At 38.9% G+C, this 20,839-nt stretch overlaps 1 protein-coding gene and 1 long non-coding RNA gene across 3 annotated transcripts; both read right to left on the bottom strand.

Moving 5' to 3' along the window:
• Positions 1–846: 846 nt before the first annotated feature.
• LOC149988442 (uncharacterized) lies at positions 847–2,466 on the bottom strand. The gene is made up of 2 exons (XR_016504431.1): positions 1,803–2,466; positions 847–1,556 (listed from the first exon to the last, which is right to left on the bottom strand). It is a non-coding gene; the product is annotated as an uncharacterized LOC149988442 (long non-coding RNA).
• A 1,510-nt stretch (positions 2,467–3,976) lies between these two features.
• On the bottom strand, positions 3,977–10,076 carry LOC112286102 (uncharacterized). 2 transcript variants are annotated; one of them, XM_024527683.3, is made up of 7 exons: positions 8,273–10,076; positions 7,555–7,631; positions 7,151–7,190; positions 6,052–6,268; positions 5,599–5,861; positions 5,117–5,469; positions 3,977–4,968 (listed from the first exon to the last, which is right to left on the bottom strand). In XM_024527683.3, exons 1-7 carry the CDS (start codon positions 8,580–8,582, stop codon positions 4,615–4,617), a joined length of 1,614 nt encoding a protein of 537 aa, XP_024383451.1. In that variant the 5' UTR covers positions 8,583–10,076; the 3' UTR covers positions 3,977–4,614. The 2 variants fall into 2 exon arrangements, with proteins under 2 accessions (XP_024383451.1, XP_024383450.1); XM_024527682.3 differs by having other exon boundaries at positions 7,555–7,646; positions 8,273–10,006.
• Positions 10,077–20,839: the final 10,763 nt, after the last annotated feature.

Raw genomic sequence — 20,839 nt, 5'->3', positions numbered from 1 at the left:
TTAGATGTAACTTGTATATATATATATATATATATATATATATATAATTATCTTTTATATCAAAAATATTATTATTATTATTATTATTTATCTTTATCAAAATTGAAATAAAAATAAAAATAATAAAATTTAATATAATCTATAAATAGATTTTATAAATTCTAAACAAATCTTATTAATCTTTTAAATGAAGACAATATATTGTTACTTTTAAAAAAATAATAATAAATTCTTAATTTATTGAGCAAATAAATGGCTATGTTGATAAATGTCATATTAAAAATATGTATCTGGTTTATTGCAAAACAAATTCTAAGTTTAAATTAACATAAAATATAGTAATTACCAATATTTTAAAATTAAAATGTATTTTAAAATATATGTATATGTATACATATATATAACCAAATCAATAAATTAAAATATAAAAAATTATTTTAAAAAAGCATTAAATCTTATACATATTTACAAATAAATGTTGAATTTTGAATTAATAAATTCTATGCTTGAAAATTAAATAATATTTACCTTACATTAATTTGAAATTAAAATTTATTACATCACATATATTGGATTTTACTTTTTTTGTCATATTAAATATTTATATATATATATATATATATATATATACACACATCGAAAAATCTTTTTTTCTATGTGTATGTATTTATATAAATTTTAGTAACATGTAGGTCTATATTACTAATTTCTTTATTACTGTTAGTAACAATCCCATGCTTTCTAGAAACTATATTGTAATGACATCTGTATAATAAATGTCTTTTTCAAAAAAAAAATATTAAATAGATATATCCATCATGAACAAATTGCAAACTTGATGTCTCATTCCAGTAATCAATCTCATGAAACAAATTTATTTTGTTTCGAAGTTATGATATGCTGTTTCAAGTAAATTCCTTCAAAATTAAAAGACAAACACAATAGACTCCCCTTCATGAACAAATCAATTAATCAAAACCCTGCTATATTCAACTGTGACAAATCCTTCTACAAAAAATGGTATTGCCAATTATGCAATACATTTGGAAAAAAATAAAAAATAAAAAATAAAAAATCTACAATAAAAAAAATTAAAAAGCTGAATATCACTCTTTTCCACAACAGGAATTGTGAGATCACCAAGTTTGTGCATACGTATTCCTTAAACATATACTGATTCTAGTTCTTTAGAAATTAGATACTAACTCGACAGCCTTCAACCTTCATAACAAAGACGAACTATTATACCTGTACAACAGTTGAACTTTCTCATTCTAACTGGTTCATCAGTATTACATATACCTGGTTGTATTTTTATCGAAGTACACACACAAATCTACCACCAAGCTAACCAGAGAAAATGCCATCATCTGAGGCAACAATAAGCGAGTGATTCTAAGCAGAATCTCCGTAGCTCCACAAAACACGCTCTTAGCCACCATGTTTCGACAAAAAGAGTTTGTCGCAGATGGAACCAGCGACATAGTCAATTGAAAGTACACAGCATATTCAGATGACGTAGCATCTCAGGTTCCTATATGTGTCACAAGTGCAAGCTGAAGATGATAAAATGTTAGCATAGCCGAATTTAATAACCAACACTGTTGAGAAGAACAGGCGAGTCAACCACCACTCAGATCTTCCGAAACCAACGAGCCTAAGCTTAAAGCTCTGCTACATCTATCGCAACTCATCAACGAAGTAACCAGTCTAACATTCGGCTTCTACGATTCTTCTTCGGTCGCAACCCCGTAACTGCGATCAGTCAACCAGCTGTATAGTCTCCGACTGAAAAGACTCACCTGCTCTGCAGAGATCATCGAATCACCTCTAATACATGCAGGTCGGACCCAAACAACTACAACTCAATTGGAAAGCGTCAAAGGATCACTCGTAAAACACAGGAAGCTCACGATGCGAAGGACTGAACACTCTGCAACCTGGAAGCAAGTGGCGAAGGTGGTATGCAGGAGAGACATAAGCCCGTGAGCTAGGGCTAGCTTGAGAGATGAGAGAGGCTCAACGGCAAGAAGGCAGCGGAGCAAACTAGAATGCTACGACTCTCTCCTCCATCGCTTCCTTGTTCCTCATCGATCTCAAAGATGGTGAGCCTCTCACCATTCTTGAGGCTCGTCGCATGTGATTGCTTGCGGCGTTCGAAAAGCTCTCGAGGGTTCTCACATAATCCTTAAGAGTTTGCCCTCATCTCCCTAAAGCTTCACCCACTTCAAAATCTAGCCTCTGTTGCAGCCATTGATCTTTTTTTTCTTTCTTTTTTATCTCTTTTGCTCCATAGCTTGGTACATAAATAACCTTTCACATAGGATGGAGCCCCCCCCCTCCCCCCTACAAATTCTTGCTATGTACTGCCCGTGTACCGTGACAACCCACATGAAAAGATTTTGCAAGGGACAACTTGAGTGTCCACCTCAGGATTACTCATGAGTTGCATAATTAAGGCCAGTTTAGTACAGGGCTTTTGGTGGATGATTGTGGATGGGTATGTGGGCTGTTCCATCCATGTACCCACCGCCCAGTGCTCCATGTTCAAGGAGTCCTTCACCAAATTTTCCAGATTCTGGATTGTGCGGTCCATCATGTCTTCCAGGCTGAAGCAGGAGCTGGGCAATCATTTAAAGTAAAATGAGTACCCACACACCAGTCCTTTCCACTTCCTCTTTCTTTCTGCAAACCAAGTACTTGGAGTAATCTAGCATTATCTGTGCAATTTATCCCTAATCATAATCAGCGGGTGATTACCCGATGACCATTAGCGACGGAGATGTGACAAATGGGTAGTGCTTACTGGGCGCCAGTGCATTGGCAGAACGACAAAGTTGACTGAGACAGTCAGTTACGAAGCGCAAGGAGTTGTGTTGCATTATTGTAGTGAACCGAAAGTCGACTGCTTCATGATTTACAGTCTGAGAAATTCCTCAATCTGCGTGCAAAATGCAGAGCTGGAAGCCAGAAGCCATAAAGTGGTTTTAAAAAGCTGAACAGTGGCTCAGAAACTTTAGTCAGAATCTATACGACACAGATCATTTGGCTGTTTGGGACAATCCTTCCTTTGTTGCTTTGTTCCCATGTCCCAAACCGGGCCCCACCAAATTGGTTAGGTTTACCTTCCAGAGCCAGTATTTGAAGTTCACAACGGCCTGTAAGTTAGTAAAGTTTGATGGATAGATCTGTCTAAGTTTATCAATTAAACTCAGCCGATCTGATTAGTTTCACTCTTGTGCTCCAAGTTATCGAAGTACAGATTAATCAAAACACATGCCTGATTTGTATGCACTATCAACACGCCATTTTTTTTAAAAGTTCAATTTGCTGATTTACAACATTCCATGCATGTCCTGTGACACATTCCAGATGCACCACTACACTTAAACAGTGTGAAAGTACCGGTATTTATTAAGCCAGCAATCGCTAGTCGAGGCACCCTGCTTCTGTAGACAATCCACAAGTCAGGGTTTCAGTTGCAGAGAATCCTCTCGAGCTTTATAGATATTCTTTACTGCCGTTCACAGCATTGGGGAGTTATGATGGCGTTGCGCATATAGATCGCACAAATAGCACTCAGTCGATTCCTTCAAGATTGTTTCCTTTCATAAAAATTTCAGTACTCTGCACAACTTAAGTTATTGGAATTTAGCCTGTAGTCAGCTTGTAGCTCAAGTATTTTAATACAAGGCGTAACTGCTGGAATGCTTTGAGCGCTGGACTACAAATTGACGTGTTGTTTTGGAATGACCAGCAAATTATACTTCACCTGCGGAGATCCACTGCAAAGATTGTAGTCTCTTTGAAGCCTGCAGGTCAGAAAACGCGTTTCATTGATGGTGATTCTCAAAGTCGTTGAACAGACTAGCGTAAATGAATAAGACAATCGCCACTTGATATTCTTCTGACGTATAATGTTGTCAAAAGGAAAACGTGTTAACGTGGTTCACATTGATGCACGTCGACAGCAACAAAGAATGAATGTTTGATAAGATTAATATATGTCTTTATAGGCAAGACGCTGGTCCTTAGCTAGTAATAATGTCTGGAGAACAAGAACATAGCATCGGGAAGGATAACTATACCACGCTTGAGACACCGGCCTACATATCCAGTCGTTGTCCGTGCACGGACCTGAATGTACCTCGCACTCTTCCCAAGTACGCCTAAGAAGTGCAATGCTATCCAGTAATCAGGAAACGATAAATGCAGCTAGAGTGAAAGTAGACATTGAAATTGGGGAGAGTAAAAGTCTTTTTATCTGTAAAATTAGTCTGCAGGCTTCCAAATTTGACCCCTCTTTAGGATCTGTGCCCACAAGCACTGAGGTGTTATTTCACTGCGACCTCATCGGTGATGGCTGCTGGTGAGGCTTCTACGTGTTTCCTGCTATTTATATGTGAAGCTGTGGTGATATAAGCTCTCACCTCACCAACGGCCATCTACTAGGTGCACGGATGACATGTATCTAGAAAAGCTGTTGACAAAATTGTGAGTACCTCTAGATGAAATTAACGGACAAAAAATGTGGACGGCTCTTGAAGAGGCTAAATGATTGTTCAATCAAGCTGAAAAGGTTTGTTTCACTGACACAGAGAAAAAGCTTAAAAGCTAACCTGGAGCACCTAGAGACATAGTGAGATCTAAGGTGACACCCTGCGATGACGACAGCTGTAGAGTCTCGCTCAGGCCTAATGAGCTGGGAAAGTCGTGATGGTCTTCGTTAATGTCCGGTAAGCTCATCGATTGTCGAGGCTTCGATGGAGATAAGGAACTCTGCGTCAAGTGGGAGCTGAACGGGTACAGTGAGAGGGTACTATCGGGCTCCCTGTCGTGAACTTCGTTAAATTGGGTTGATGTTATGGCCTGTTCAGAGCGCTGACTGAAAGTCCATGGACTTGATGTGTCTGCTTGATCTTCTGTAAATGCATGTCGACTTCTTTCCGCATACTTCTCAAATCCCCTCTGCACTCGAGACGCACCAAGTTAATGTCTATTTGGATACTTGTGTTGCAAAACTCAGGAATCAACTCGAGACCTGGATCCTAAGGTGGAATAGAATATGTGCCCCACTTAAGAACAGAATCAACGAAACACACAGTCCAATTTTCACCTGGTTTTCAGTTCCGAACATAACAGGCCACCCCGGCGTCCGATGCGAGACCTCGTCCTCGCGCGCGCGGTGCTGCATTTCTTGAACGTTAGAGGAGCTGCGGCTAGGCTCTAGTAGCTGCTTGAACAGCATGCGAGAATCTAGCGATGTCGAAGTGCGTTCCTCCGATGCGTTGTGTCGGCTAGATTGCTTTGGCAAGTCTTGTCGTGCTCCCTGAGCTTGCCATCGGTCCCACTCACTTGCCTTTTCCTGCTGCTTTTTCAGGGCTTCTAATTGCTGAGAAGAAGCCATGGTTGGGATAATAGCTCCTGGTTGCAACCAAGGGCCTTCTTGAAATGCAGCAAATCTTCCTTCTGAACGGAACCAAACCATATTCAGCATGTTAGACTGGTGCCAAGTGGTCCAACCATGTGAGGCTTGAGCCATAAAATAACAGAATACTAATTAATTGAATCGAGCATGTGAAGTGAGGATGAGAATACCAATACTATCAGGCTGTTGACGTTTTCTTTCCCAGTCTAGAGTGACCGAATGTGACGGTCTTGTTGGCCATTCATCTTCATGCATGTCAATTCTGGATTGATTACTGAACGAATTCCCTGCCATATGAGAACTCTTTGCCAAACTCTCTTCTCTCTTTCTCCACTCCACGAGTTGAATCTTGTTTTCTGACCAATCTCGATGTCCAGAAGGAAGTCCAGATGGTACGAAAGCCCGGTTGGTCCATTCTCCATGTCCATCGTGCCTGTCAAGAAAAGACGAACCGGGGAAAAGGACGAGAAACTAAGATATGAATTGGGAGCAGCTTTTAGTCTGTTGGTCGAGGTTGCGATCAGATTAATTGATTCATTTCCGAATGCATCATGTACAACTACTTATGATCGCCACAGCTTCATTACAAGTTGAGAAGATTATCTAATTTCAATGTGCTCTACCTGGAAGTCACGACAGGATGATGGTCAAATTGTTGAAGAATTCCAGCCTGACGATGAAGATAATTTGGGAATATAGGTACACTTGTCACATCGGAATCTCTGACGTGCAGAGCTTGCCCTTGGAAATGATCGTTGCGCTGAAGCCCGAAGGATGAGTGCAGTAAAGTTGTGTCAGAGGTGCCATGATATTCCATCATCTGATCTGCTTGCACCAATCCTGCGGGACGACACTGATGACACCATTAATGAAGCTCGTGTGATACTTGAAGACTTCACATTTGAGGTAGAAGACGAAGTCGGAAGTAATAGTTAGACTCTTAATCTAATCTGAAATTCCTTCTCCCGACTCTCTCAATGTAACCCACTTTATCTCGTGATAGAATTAAGTTAGGATACTCCAGGAACAGGAGAAATCGCATTGACTGGTGCTAATTCGGTGTGCATCAGAACTCATCCACTTTAGCGCTTTCATGGCCAGGCATAAATACCCTACGCACTCTCAGGTTGAACTCATGTCCAATAGACCGAGTCTGACTGATGAGCACATCTCATTGAGCTTTTCGATCACGACTAGGTTGACCTACTGACACGATGACAGGCCGTAGCAATATGCTCGGCTTTAGAGTTCCATTCTCTGTGTGGACCATGATAACTATGCACAGATCTAAATTGAAATCCTACCGATGTTGATGTGTTCCGCCGAGATTGATCATACCAGACGATGATGCTACTTCAATCACCTTGCCTATCAATTACTTTAAGCGATAGAATCGGCCTGGTGCTTTAGAGTAAAGCGGCGCAGCTTGGACATCAGACCTCTTGTCTATATTTACACTGTCTTTCTAAACCTAGAGGGTCGATACGGCGCTAGCCTGCATGACGACGGCGAGACGCACTGTGCCTGGAATTTGCAAGCGGGAGCATCAATGAGCACATGGGGTGTTCATAATTCGGGGAGCACCGCCTGGTAAATTGGAATCACCGCCAGTGTGAAAAAACCAACTTATCCAAATGCAGAAAGCCCATTCAAGATCGTCACACTCCAACTACATTTGCTCCGTCTTAAAAGCAGCCAGTAGAAATGGAAAAGGAAATGTACCACTTTGTCCGTTCTCGTCGTTCTTCATGCTCCGGTACATCTGCAAAACGAACGTCACAACCCAGTGGTTACACAGAGCGCGTCCGAATATGATGGAGTTAGAGGAATGTTACTTCACACCAATAGACGAGTTATGACAACTGTCGGATATCTTTGTGCATTGTGCAATAATACACGTTGAAAGATTGGGTCAATTTAGGGCTGGAGACTGAGGATTCTAGATCAATGCCGGTATGGCTGCAAGCAGTAACATGGCCCATTGATGGGAAAGTACTTAAGAATCCCTGAATGATGGAAAGAAGGCAATCCAAACATGACTTTCGTAGCCATCTGTGAAGAACTAACTTGGTCAAGTTTGAATTGAATCAGACATAAATTCTGCAAATCCGAGTTATAGGTCTTACCTGCAGGTGGCTTTTGACGTGAGCAATAGTGAGTCCTTTGACATCCATCAATTGAAGAACCAGCTTCGGTGTCGCTCCTGCGCCAAATGATTCTAAAATTAATCTATCAGTCACATCATAGTCATCACATCTGACAGCAAGAACTTGACCTTCATTGACGATACTTAATACGGGGTAAAAGAAATATAACCTACAGCAACGACTAGCAACATCCCTCACTAAGCGAAGCAGCCAGACCGCAAGCTGCGAGGCTTCTACTTCAGAGTTATACCCAGAGAATCTGGTGTTCCAGACTATGGTACGCAATGTCCGTCTGCAACCACCTGCTCCCGTATGTGACTTGCAATCACATCATGGGCCTCCGTATCTTAGGACGAGTATCTACGAGATTTCCTGGTGAACACTTCTATCATCGAAATTGAAAATCGTTCTGACGTCAGACTGCACGAGGTGAGGAATTTGTTACGCACACTCAAGGATTATAATTGTGGGGCAAGTACAACCGTGTTGTGACTGCACTTGCTCATTGACAAGAGAATCTGCGTCGTGAGACTGCGGAGACTCGAGAGCTGGATCCACTGAACAGCAACCTGATTGCCTCACTGATGTGGAGAAGAATGTTACCAATTTAAAATCTTTCATCGACCGACCATTGAGATTGAAAGAGAGCTTAGTTGATGTGGGAAGAGTAGAGAAAAAAAATGCGAGAACTACTCACTGTCTTGGCCTCCAAGCCGCTCCACAGCCGTCACAAAGCAGCGGTGCAGGTCTGGAGTCCAGCGCAATCGAGGCATTTTCGAACGCACATATTGCCTCACTGTTCCCCCACTCCGCCCGGTACCGCCGCTGAACCCTCCTTGATATCCACTGCGGGGGCTCTCCCCGGACGCGTTCTGACTCTCGGAAGAGCGTTCTGGAGTGTACTCTCCACTGGATGACGAGTGCCGCTTACCCGAATTATTGTCGCCCCACTTCTGACCTGGCTGCCCTCCATCACTGCCACTGCTGTAATCCACTTGGCCCTGCATCCCGCTTTTATTCCGCAGTCGTGCGTGCTCCCAGAAGTCTTCACGCTAGATGTGATCCATAAATGGCAAAGAGAATTGCGTCTCCTATGTTGAGGTGTTTGTAGGCTTTGCAGCGCTCCTCATCCGAACAATCTGCCGCACTAAGTTGATGATCCCCAGTGGCAACCTGAAGACGTCGACTTTGACAGACATGGACCGAGAGGAACGCAAAATTGGTGAAGCTCTCTCAGGGACTCAAAAAAGGTGCTGGAAAGAAACCCGATCTTTGAGAAGGATGACGGAGCGGAAGCATCGATTGTAACAAGACCTGTACTTGAAGAAGCTCTTGAAGAAAAGACATCGGGGATAGGGGCGAACTAGGTAAGATCTGCTGAGCTAGTACTATCCGGTAGGTTGATGATTCGCTCTACAAGTCTAGTTCTTGGTCTGGTGAGTAGAGACTCAGGTACATCCCACAAAGGGAGTCGACTTACATGAAGAGAGAGAGCACCACACTGTGAAGATGTTGATCAAGTAACCATTAAGGTACCAGGTCGTGCGAATGCCCCGAATCTGGACTTTCTGTCTTGATGCACAACTATAGGACTTTGGGAGCCCTACCTCATGGAGCGTGTTGTTGGTGGAACAAGAGAATGCACATTGAATAGGATAGCAGCGCTCAGACGTCGTCTTTACTCACAAACCTGTCGAGATTATTGTTTTTCTAGCAAGTACAGGAGAGGTGTGTCTCCAGTGGGACGATAGATGGGATTGGACCACGAAGCATTCATGAACAGTACTCACGAGGAGCGACAGGCAAAAGTGCAGTTTTGGACCCTCGAAACATCTGAGAATGAATTGCTCTACGACCTCATCAGGCTTTGCAAAACATGCAAACCCAATTCGCTGCACTGCACGGGAGTAGGCGGTAGAATCGAGGAGGGTTAGAGTATGGAAGGTTGACGTTATAAGGTCGTTGCGGTGGCGAGTACAGCGTCCATGAGCAGAGCTGCCAAAGCCGACAGCATCAATCCAGTAGCATGCATTCAAGCCAAGAACAGGTCACATGTGGTGGTGTCCTGGTAGCACCCTCCCCAGCGCTATCATCCTCATCATCATCCTCACCATCAGCAGCGCACAATAGCAACGGCAGCCACTGTGGGGTGAAGAAAAGTAACGCCTGCTATCGCTCTCGTCACCAAGAAAAGGGTGGTAAGGTCTGCTCCTCAACGGAAAGCAGTGGCAACCATGATATACACATCCCGCTCTCGATCACCAGCGTGGGAGGGACGACACACAAGCAAGCTAAAAGCGCCTAAAAGCCAGTCAGTCAGTCTTCTGCTTCTTCTTCTCCTTCATCTTCGTCGTCTCAAGACGCCACCACCCACCTCCGTCCCCGTGAGCCAGGAACAGGTCTAACACAAAAACAAACACTCCTTTTGTCTCTCAAGCCCCTGCAACTAAGCCACTCCCTGCCCTGCCCTGATGAGCATGAGGCCCCTTGTTGACTTTAGAATGTCTGAAGCCGGGCCGACTCTGCAACTCTCTCACACCTCTGACCCGGCCCCTTCCGCCCTCTTTGGCCCGGCGCGCCGACCCCCCAGTGCTCCCCGACCACCGGCCACTTCAGTCCTCTGGATAGACCGCACTCTCGACTAGCACCGCTGCCAGCCAGTCACTGCGACCGGGTGCGACCCGCTTGGCCTCCCCTCCCTCCCAGGTGGGTGTGGGTGGCCCTTTAACTGCTCCATCTTATTCTTATGTAACCATATTTACCTAGAAATGTACTGATTGCCCTGCTCTGCTCTACTCTACTCTGCTCAGCTCTGTCCTGTGCTTCTGTAGACAATTGCACTGAAACCAGGCCCAACCATGGTGTCAAACTCCATGCACCCACACCCTACCCCTAGAACCAACCCCCCCTCCCCACTTCCACCCATTTTGACACCCAGTTCTTTTGTCATAGTGTGTACCCACTCCTACTACCCCTCTCCCTATCTGCTCAGAATTCTATCCTGCCTGTCTACCCCTCCTGCACTCTACTTCCTGAAGCTTCAATCCTTGCTGTGCTTTCTGTGTATGCTGGGTTGGCTGCCCATTACCTTGGCCCATGAGGCAACACACATACAATGTCATACCACTTGTTGTGGTGTGTACTTCACCTCCCTAGATTTCTCATCAAATCATCCCTTGATGTGTAGATATAGTGAGGCTTGGACAATCTGGTTGAAGTGACTTGCAGTGTCATATCATGGCCTCTCTCACAGCCTTGCTACTTCACACTCAATCTCTAGCATTAATTTGGCAGATTTTATTATTTGGACCCTTGTGGATATGCCATCACTTCTTCCAGAAAATTCAGCTCCTAGGTTTACCTTGTGGGTTTAAAAACATGGGGCAAGTCTTTGCATGTGCATTTGTGTGGATGGTTATTATTTTCAAACTCTTGCAAATGTGGAATCAAAACAAACAAGTTATGAAACAGCATTTCTAATATATATCTTTATTTGTACACATACGTGAACAAAGGCACACACACACACACACATACACAAGTAAAGTAATTTACAAAGAGAGACTCAACAGGGACTGAAAAATTTGTACCAAGGGAGTCTGGGGCCCTCTTGAGCACTGGTGAATTTTTCAACACTGTGGCAGTGACCCTTACTGCTTCTCTTTTAGAGGACATAGGCCAGCATTCACTGCAAAACATTGGGCAAGAACATCAAATCTCAGCAGACCAGCCTGGTTGCATCAAAAACAGAATTACAGCTTGACCCCTTGTCATCAAACAGAGCCAGAGTGAGATAGCTGAGGGAGCTGCTAATCATGCTCTGGTTTAGTGAATCAATCCTGGACACACACATGTTTGTCATTTACTCAGTTTAATGCCAGCAGGCTTTTTGGGTCCCCAGCCACACAACTGGGGGGGGCAAATCACACAGTATCCTTGATAGAGAACATTCTCACAGTAATCTATGATGTAGCTGAGACAGCAAAAAAGTGAGAATGAATGATGTGTAGCATTCTCACCTGTTGCTCATATAAATGGTGTTTTTGGTGGAACAATTCATGTTGGGATTTCTTTTTTTGATTTGTGGTGGGGCTATGTCCATAAGCAGCTGCTTGTTGGCTACTGATGCCAAAGCTCCGATGGCCTTTTTACTGCAGCTGTTTAGGAAAACTCCAAGTGCTGTGGAGAGAGAGGGGGCCAATGTGGGAATGTGAGCCTCATGTAGCCTTCCCCAGGCACACCCTATTAAAAAACACACTCACCTCCCCCTATCACTTAGGGTATATTCTCTATGTATTCTCTCACCTTCACATGAAAGTTCATTCCCACATTGTGAGGTGCAAAAACCAGCAATCAATTTTTAAATAGTAAAATATATATATATATATATATATATATATATATGAATCTGCAGGCATGGGGCTTCCTTTGCAAGTGCTGCAGGACTAATGTGACCTCCAAAAAGTTTGGTTCCTCAAAAAGTGCAACCAAAAGGTTTGCATTGTAAAGAGAGGAAGAGGCTAAAAAAAGGTTAAAGGAAAAGAAACCTCTATCTTACCCTAATCAGTAGTTTATGGACTTGATAGGAACCATGAATCCATGACAATGGAAATGGTAATTACATTTGTCTTCAACAATAGGTTGGTAAATATGGGCATCTCATTTGAGCCCTCACGGTATGGGTCTTTGAGAACAGCCTTGTTTTACACTAAACTTATCACAGCAACAAAACATGCAAATATCTCTCACAAAGATTATGTGGCTTTTTTTGTTCAATCCCTGACTAATAATGTGCATGAGATCAGCTAATCAGAATTTGAGGTGTTGACATTCCATAGCAACTATAAGTATAATAATCTATTATAAATAGCATGATACATTTATACATTTATATATTTATACATTTACACACAGGACAAACAGTCCACAATTTTTTGATGTCTCATCGTTTTTACTGTTTTGATATATTAAGTAACAGAATAATACCCAAATCAAATAACTAAAACAACAATAAAACTGCAACCAAAATAGGATTATTTGGTTACTTGATCATCAACTGTGAATCGTTACATTTTAGATATACCATAATCTAAGATGCCACTTTATATATTTATGTGCTTCACTTCGTCATGAATTTCATTCAACATTTGGTACTCTCATCTAAATATTATCTCAGCTCAATCAAATCCCTCACAGTTGCAATTTAGGATTTTGTCTTTATTTTATTAAAAAATAAGAGTAAATACAAATGTTTGGATTGATTCATATCTTTAAATGCATTATTTAAAATCTTGAATTGCTTTTAAACTTCTTCCATGTGTTGTCTTACAGCAGCTTGGAAAATTACAAAAATATATGTTTCCTTATTTTACAGATATTTTGGTTTGAAACCCTAAGGCTATTTAACTTAGAATAATACCACAATTAAAAAACATATTTCTTATTATGAATGAACATAAATGGTGTTGTACTAAATTGTTCTAATGAAGAACCAAGTGTCACATATATCTGCTCTTGAATCCTTATGTATTTTTATATATATATATATATGCATACAAATGTGATAAATATTTTGATAATTGACTTAGAGCATATACTCAAGGCTTGGCAACAATTTCATAATTTTTATATATTGTAAAAATATTTGTAGATAACGTTTTTTAGCAACTAAAAGAGCAAGTTCTTCAAAGTTTGAGAGACTGGCTTGTATTATAATATTAGATGATGTATTTTATTTGCTGCAAAATTTATAACAAGTGGTTAATTTTTTGTGAAATAATATATTTATGCAAGAAAATATTGATATTGCACCACAATTTGTAAATATATATATTTCCTTGTTAAATAGTATATTATATAGAGTTGAACTAATTTGTCAAACTATCATATGGTCTAATCAAATGAGTGTGCATACATTGACTGTATCAAACTAATGTGTTTATTGGAAATGTGTTCATACTACAAATACCTTGTATTAAACTATAAAGTTCCTGTATCAGAAATAAATGTTTAATTATACTTCAAATAATCATTTTCTTGAAATATTCATTCAATGTAGATACATGTTTAAATTGCGCCCTATTGGCTTTATTTTAATCATTTAAAGATTATATTTAAATCTTTAAAATGATTATAACCATAAGTAAAATCGAATTATAAATTGTAGTTAACAACAGAGCTTGTCTATATATACACACACACACACACACACACACACATATATATATATATATATATATATTACAAATTTATCTTGATAATTGAAAATTGATTAACTCAAAAAATCATAAGTTTCTAATTAAGTGATTGCTATCAAAAAAAGTATTAAAGAATTAGAAAATAGTTACATCAATCAATAGTAGAGGTCATATATGTAGATTTTACAAGTATGTTAACCGAAAAATTTGTGAATATTTTTGCAAAAATATCTGAATTCTTATTGTATCCTTGTGTTTAGAGGTAAGAAATAATTATTTTTTGATTATAAATATTTAAGAGCCATCATTAGTTATACAATCTTATTATAAAATTATTAATGGTACTTTTACTACTTCTAACATTGCTAGATGTCCAACAATTATACATAGTTAACACATGTTTTGTCTTTTAGATAAAACAAAATCATACATGTATCAAATGTAAAATTTGCATTTCGATTTCTGCACTAATTATATATATATATATATATATATATATATGACATTAAAAAAACCTGCTGGATAAGTTTAATTTCTAACTGAAGAATTAGGCTCTTATTATTATTTTGTAATTTTTTTAATATGATATACTCTATAAACACATAAAAGACAACGTTTCTCAAATTCTAAGTAGAAAGAAACATGTATTTTTGTGAATGCATACTAGAGTTTTTGGTTTTAATATGGTGGAATTCCAGAGAATATAAATTAAAATTTTTAACAGAATATATGCATTGTTTTTAATTTATAATCCTTGCACATTTAATCACTAAATGTTCTAATTGCAAAAGAATTGAATTGCTTATGTCAAGTTGTTATCTAGTAGCAAAAATATGTGCAGTTGCAAACGGAAAAGCTGTTTATAGTAAACTAGAGGTCTTTTGCAGGTTATGTAGGGCTTTGTGTTGATTAACATTTTTTTATATTTTGGCCAATGAGAAGGTTGCTTATGTCTTTGTCTTATACCTAAACTTTATTTTTATTTTTATCCACTTTCTCTTTAAAAAATAGTAAAACTGATCTTAAGAAAATTTAACAGAAACCTGTGAGATGTAAGAAACTTTTTTTTGGAAACTTGCATACAATTTTCATTATTTTTTTAATGTATTGAATTCATTAGTAAATTATTGAACAAATTTAATATGATATTTGCATCATTTACTTTATTTAATACGGCACATTTTAGATCAAATTAAATCTGAAATCTTATTACTATAATAAGTATATATATAATTTGAAATTCTTTATATATATTGAGCGTAAAAAGAATGTATTGTTGAACACTAAATTTGACGTTAATTTTTTTAAAATATAGAATATGTATGTATTTTATTGCTTTAATTTTATATCAATATTTAAAAAAGCACAATTTTATTGCACCCAATTACACGTACAAGTGTGCTTTGTGCTTAATGTTTGATGAATATTCAAGTCCTATTCTGTGAGCACGTGTGTATATACATTGCAACAAGATTATTCACATTATATCATGGCATTAGTTCCTCTATTAAAATTGGATTGCAAAACAAACATGATTCATATTGCTTGATACATTAATTTAAAAATATATATATATACAAAAGAATTTTGTGAAGTCAAAATTATGATGTAAAAACCAAAAGAATCAACAAAAGGGGTAGAACTCCACCCAATCTTGTGCAACAATGGAAGTGTACAACAAATGCTTTCTTAATGAGAAGCTTGAAAGTGAGGATTCCAACCATGTGAGAGAGAACATGTTGGGTTATTCATTGTACCTCTTGCCTTGGCTTAAAAGGTAAAGTGTGCTCTGCACTCCAAATATTCCTATCCACAACCTGGGCCAACAGCACAAGTCATAGAAAATAGAGCAAGAAATTTCACATTTAGAATAGATAGAAAGATGAGAGAAACGAAGCGAGGGTATATCCTCTGTTCTTAGCATGAGCAAATAACTTCTAGAAACTCACTAGTTAATGGGATTCTTCTTCAAATGGGGGGGTTAGAGAGCCCTCCCTAAACTTGATTTACTTGGGTGATGACATAATATGCTTTTTTATTATATATATATATATATATATGTGTGGCCATCAAAATTGGAACCGGTTTTATGCAGTTGTTTCAGTTGTAAGTGATACGTTTTTTTGTTCAAACTATTGAAGTGTTTTTATTGAAATGACAATAGTATTGACAATAAAATATTGGTGCTGGACTTTGAATGTGGTTTAGATTACACATTCATTTGTCTTCGGATTCAAATTTAAAATCATATTTTGAACATAAAAATATTAAGTATTTAGGAATTTTAAGATACCTTGTTTTTTGGCTATTAAAGATTATATATATTAACATATGTAAATGTTACTTTTTTTCTTTCTTTTTCAATGTTTTTTAATGTTCTTTTCACAGTTATATTGTAGATGTACATAAGAGATGCTAGAACCACATTGGTGCATGTATCAATTACAATGATCATGATGTTTGAAACACAAGATATCATCTCTCTCTCTCTCTTGCTTTTTATTTATTTATTCACTTTTTTTTTTTTTTTTGTTTTTTTGTGTGTGTTATTCAATGCATACTTTACCTAACAACTGTATTTTCCGATTCAAATCGTGGCTATGATTTAAAACAGAAAACTCATTGAGCAAATACCTAATTGTCTGATTCAGTATCAAATCAAAACTAGGTTGAACGAAGTCCAATGAGTTGCTATCTTCACAGAAATGAAAATCAATTGAAATAAGACAACAGAAATAAGACAAGAAAGCCAATATGGTCCTCTTTCGAATTACTTTATAAAGCTTAAGTAGTTTTTTTAATCAAAAAATGGTTTAAGATGTGACTGTATTTGTCTGCCGAATCCAATGAAACGTTCCCCATTGCAAACACCTATCTCCAAAATAGATCCCGGTGCCAATTCAAGTCACTGATTCCATCCACAAGTTCCATTCTGTAGCAAAGCATATCATCTTTGTAACCATTGGCAGATATTTATGTATATGTATATATATATATATATATATATGTAAGCATCCATTACAAACGTAAATAGCTGTTGTTGACCCTTCATGGCTACCAAGTCATTTACCACAACCACTACAAGAACAAAGCGATGCTTGTATGTAAACCATCACTTGAACATGAAGAAGACAAACCTGCAACTGTTGATTTCTACCCAGTCAACATCTATATATATATATATATGGACATCTATATATCTGTGAATGAATAGGATAAGAGTAATTGTTGAAAGTTTTGAAGCTTTTTTTTGTCCATACAGTTGCACTAGGCAACATTGCTAAACACCACTCGATGTAGCACAAAGAGGAAAAAATAAAATAAAATAAACAAAAAATAATTGTATAAACAGAAAAAGGCTGAAATAATGGCGTCAAAGCATTAACAATGCTTGAAAGTTGCAACTAGAGTGCTTGTCTGAGTGATTGAGTGTGTGTGAGTCGTGTGGAAGAAGACGCCATACTTCCATTGAACCGTCCACCGCATGAAACCAGCGCTTCCTTCATTAAGATATCTGGAGCTTTCATGCATCCATTGTCTGAGACCCACTGCAGTGGAACTACATTGTATTATTGCCGGAGCTAAAAATATATTTCAGGAGGGGCAGCTATGGAGGCACTGGGAATGTCAGAAGCCTGGAATTCTGGAAGACACTTCACCCCATGACACACCACGCACATCGAAAAATATGGGAAGGAACAAGTATTCTTCTTATCACCAGCGTACAGAATAATGTTATTCTGGGCCAGAGAAATCATTGAATATGCGATCCGTCACGAACACACTTCACGCCCCGCTCGCGAAAACAAATTCACCTTTTTCTGCATAAGGTAACACCACCACCCTCTCCATTTTTACACTTTTTCCTTTACCGAGCCTGCACTAACTGAGCAACTTCGGTGCCCTTCAGACAAGGTTATTTCATATAGAAAACAAAAGGTTATATTCTACCGTTGCTTCTCAAAATATGCTCCGTTTGGTAAGAGACGGATTTAGTAGTCCGAGCACAATGTGACAAGTTCCTTGCGGCTGGATCTGTTCGCGATGAGTCTAGAGCTTTCTGGTGCTTCCATCTACGCCGTAGCAGCCCGATTGTCTGTAATGAGATTAATGAAGTTCAGTAAAATCTGTATCTAGATAAGGACTTCGGTGAGGTCACTGGGGGTTGAAGCTCTTGGAGGAGTTGCAGTCGGTGATCTGCTTGCAGCAGACATCATTGAATACGGAACTAGAGAATACAGTTCCTCATTTTGAAGGGTCACACCGTCTTTCCGCTGCCAAATGGAGGTGATGTGACGTCTTGTAGCAAGTCCTGCATCTGATTTTGGTCGCTCCGTTGGAGAAGGCCACTCTCAGAACGATTTTGCCGCTGCGTAGAACCAGTCGGAGCTGATGGGAAACCGGAAAAACGTCTCCGGGTGTCAAGTACTCATACTCACTAGAATATTTTTTTGTGGGAGGAATGCCATTTGCCGATGCCAAACACTGGATAAGGTGCACCTGTTAAGTGAACTATAAAAGTGGTTTTACATCTAATTTTTAACGAATCTGCTCTGCAAGAATGCATGTTTTTACTCCACAGTTCATGTGATTGATTGCTTGTTATACTCTTACTAACTAGGAGTTTACGTTAGTGGGTAAGATACATGTGTTTAGTGTTGTATTTTGAATCAAAAAAATAAAGAAAAAGAACACTAGTGTACAAAAAGGTACTTGTAGTCCACTTTCAGAGGACTATGATGGAATTGGCTTTGGGGAGGGTGTCGCTCGGATGAAGAAGAAGAAGAAGCAGAAGAAGAAGTAGAAGATTCAAAACCGTTGCAAACTTCGTGAAATACCTGTAATGATTCAGTCAATCCGATGCAAACTTTTCATTGCTCTACCAAGTGGCTTGATTATCATCATGAAGGTAGGCCCTGTGCTTTGCTGAATGGCGGGGCTGCCACCCATAATGCAGTATTGATGACACTGTGCACAGGAACGACACTAGGTGAGGGTGTGAAGGGGGGGGGGGTACTCTACTGTTTTAAAGGATAAGTCCATTGGACGGTATTCTGGCAATAGTGGGGCTGGTTTACAGCGGAATCTTACAGTTTGTGTGTAAATATTTCAACCCCTGAGAGCGGCTCCCGCTTTGGCTGCTGTAGAATTGGATGACTTCCGAAAAGGGTTACAGCACAGGGTCTAAACAATTTTGCAGTGACTTAAATACGATGTCGAGTTGTGGCTGAGAATCCATCAATGTCAACAAGATTTTCCTAGATACAAGCCATTCAAAATCGGAGACTGGATTGCTTGCTTCCTTAAAAAGGTAATGAACTCGAAATTCTACATGTGTGGTTGTGTGTAGACAAAGGGACAATGACGGCCCGGAGGAACTGGCTGCATTGCGCAAAGAAACCCCGAGAGCAGTTGTAGTGAACACGTTGTGCCCTTAGTAATTATGGACTGAATTGAAGGGGTGTGAGCAGGAGGTTTTATGGGCTCCAAAACCTTACTGTCCTGCATGCTTGACGTGACAGAAAGGACCCTTGAGGTGGAAGGCAATGTAAATTTAAATTTAGGAATTTTACTAGAGTAATTAGGGTGTGATTAGCAAGGACCCTACAAGGGAAGTAATTTTGTTGTGTAGCTTGTGAGGGGAGTATCTTTGTAATTCAGCTCGCATGAACAAAGATGGCATCGTACATGAAGGCTCGCAAGGCACAATTGGCTCATGCTCCAATGGCACCCATGACTGACTTTAGAGGAGGGAAGGTAGGTGGAACAAGTGCAACAAAAACATGGTTTTTTTTAGGTGGTAAGTAAGAGTGAAATAACAACATAAAAACTGCTCATGTAGATCTTGCACATCTCACAATGGAAGATTTGCATCTTCTAATCATGGATGACAAGGTTCAACTTTAGACAATGAATTGGCATGAAGATACTAACATGGATGATGTTGAAGATGGTCCTAGATGATCTAGTAAGTAGTGCTTGTAACATTGCCTAAAGTCTTAATCATATGCTGAGTCAAGATAAAAACAACAAATACAAGACAAATCAAAAAATTTGTGTTGCTCTCATAGATAGTTATTCCTATTGTTTAACTATCAAAGTCCTCAATTTAGTCATAAGAAATATTTCAAATATTGTAGTAGACCATGACAATCTACCAATTTAATGCAAGTATTCTATGTCCACTTACTACTTAATACAAGAGTGTAATGCAATTCTAAACTAGAAGAGACAACCAAATATTAGCTTGCAGTCATAGGCCAAGTTAAGATAGAACCAACAGCAAGGCAATGGAGAGAAGGAGGCTTCTTGTAAGGAGCATTAAGACAATACCATGACATCAACAATTCTTTTTGTACCAATTATGAAGGGAGTAACTATATTCCCATTTGAAACTCCAACAACCGGCATTGTTGTAAGCTAAGGTAGTTCAATCAAGAGTGGAACCGAAATTCTATGCAAAATTAAAAAAACACCATTATTAAAGAATAAATGATATGATTAATATCCTCAATTTACATCAAAAAAGCCTTAAATGGGCAACGTAGAGGACATGGGAGCTAAACTATGAATGGAAGTCTTCTCCTTATATAAGCAAATTCACAGATATTAATGAATACAACAAAGTGCATAACAAGTGGTTTGATCAGAAATATAATATTATGTAGGAATCACGCATCTACCTACTTCATAGCAAAAACATGTTATCAATGAAACAACAAAGATTGAGGTATTGAAAATCACTAAAGCTAATAGAAGAATAGAAATAGGAGATAATAATGATGTCGTAATTGATAATGACAAAGGAAGTGATAATGGAAATGCACCCTTAAATGGAGCAACAAAGCTAATTTGTTAACACTGCAAATATGCTAAGAATATAGCAACAGAAAAATATTGAAGTTAGATTTGATGGCACAATTTTGTCATCCAGACCATGTATGGAAGAATTTATGAGAGTAATCTATGATTTATTAGATTATTTGGCCCTTTTGTTTAATAAATGGTTATAAGTCCAAGGGCTTGCCATTGAAACGTTAAAAAATAATGAATTGAATTGGATGTTG

This window comes from Physcomitrium patens, chromosome 8 (genome assembly GCF_059467195.1).
Source record: "Physcomitrium patens ecotype Gransden chromosome 8, ASM5946719v1, whole genome shotgun sequence".
Lineage (NCBI taxonomy): Eukaryota > Viridiplantae > Streptophyta > Bryopsida > Funariales > Funariaceae > Physcomitrium > Physcomitrium patens.
The sequence above is the reverse complement of the archived record's forward strand: the minus strand, read 5'-3'. Positions and strand labels throughout refer to the sequence as shown.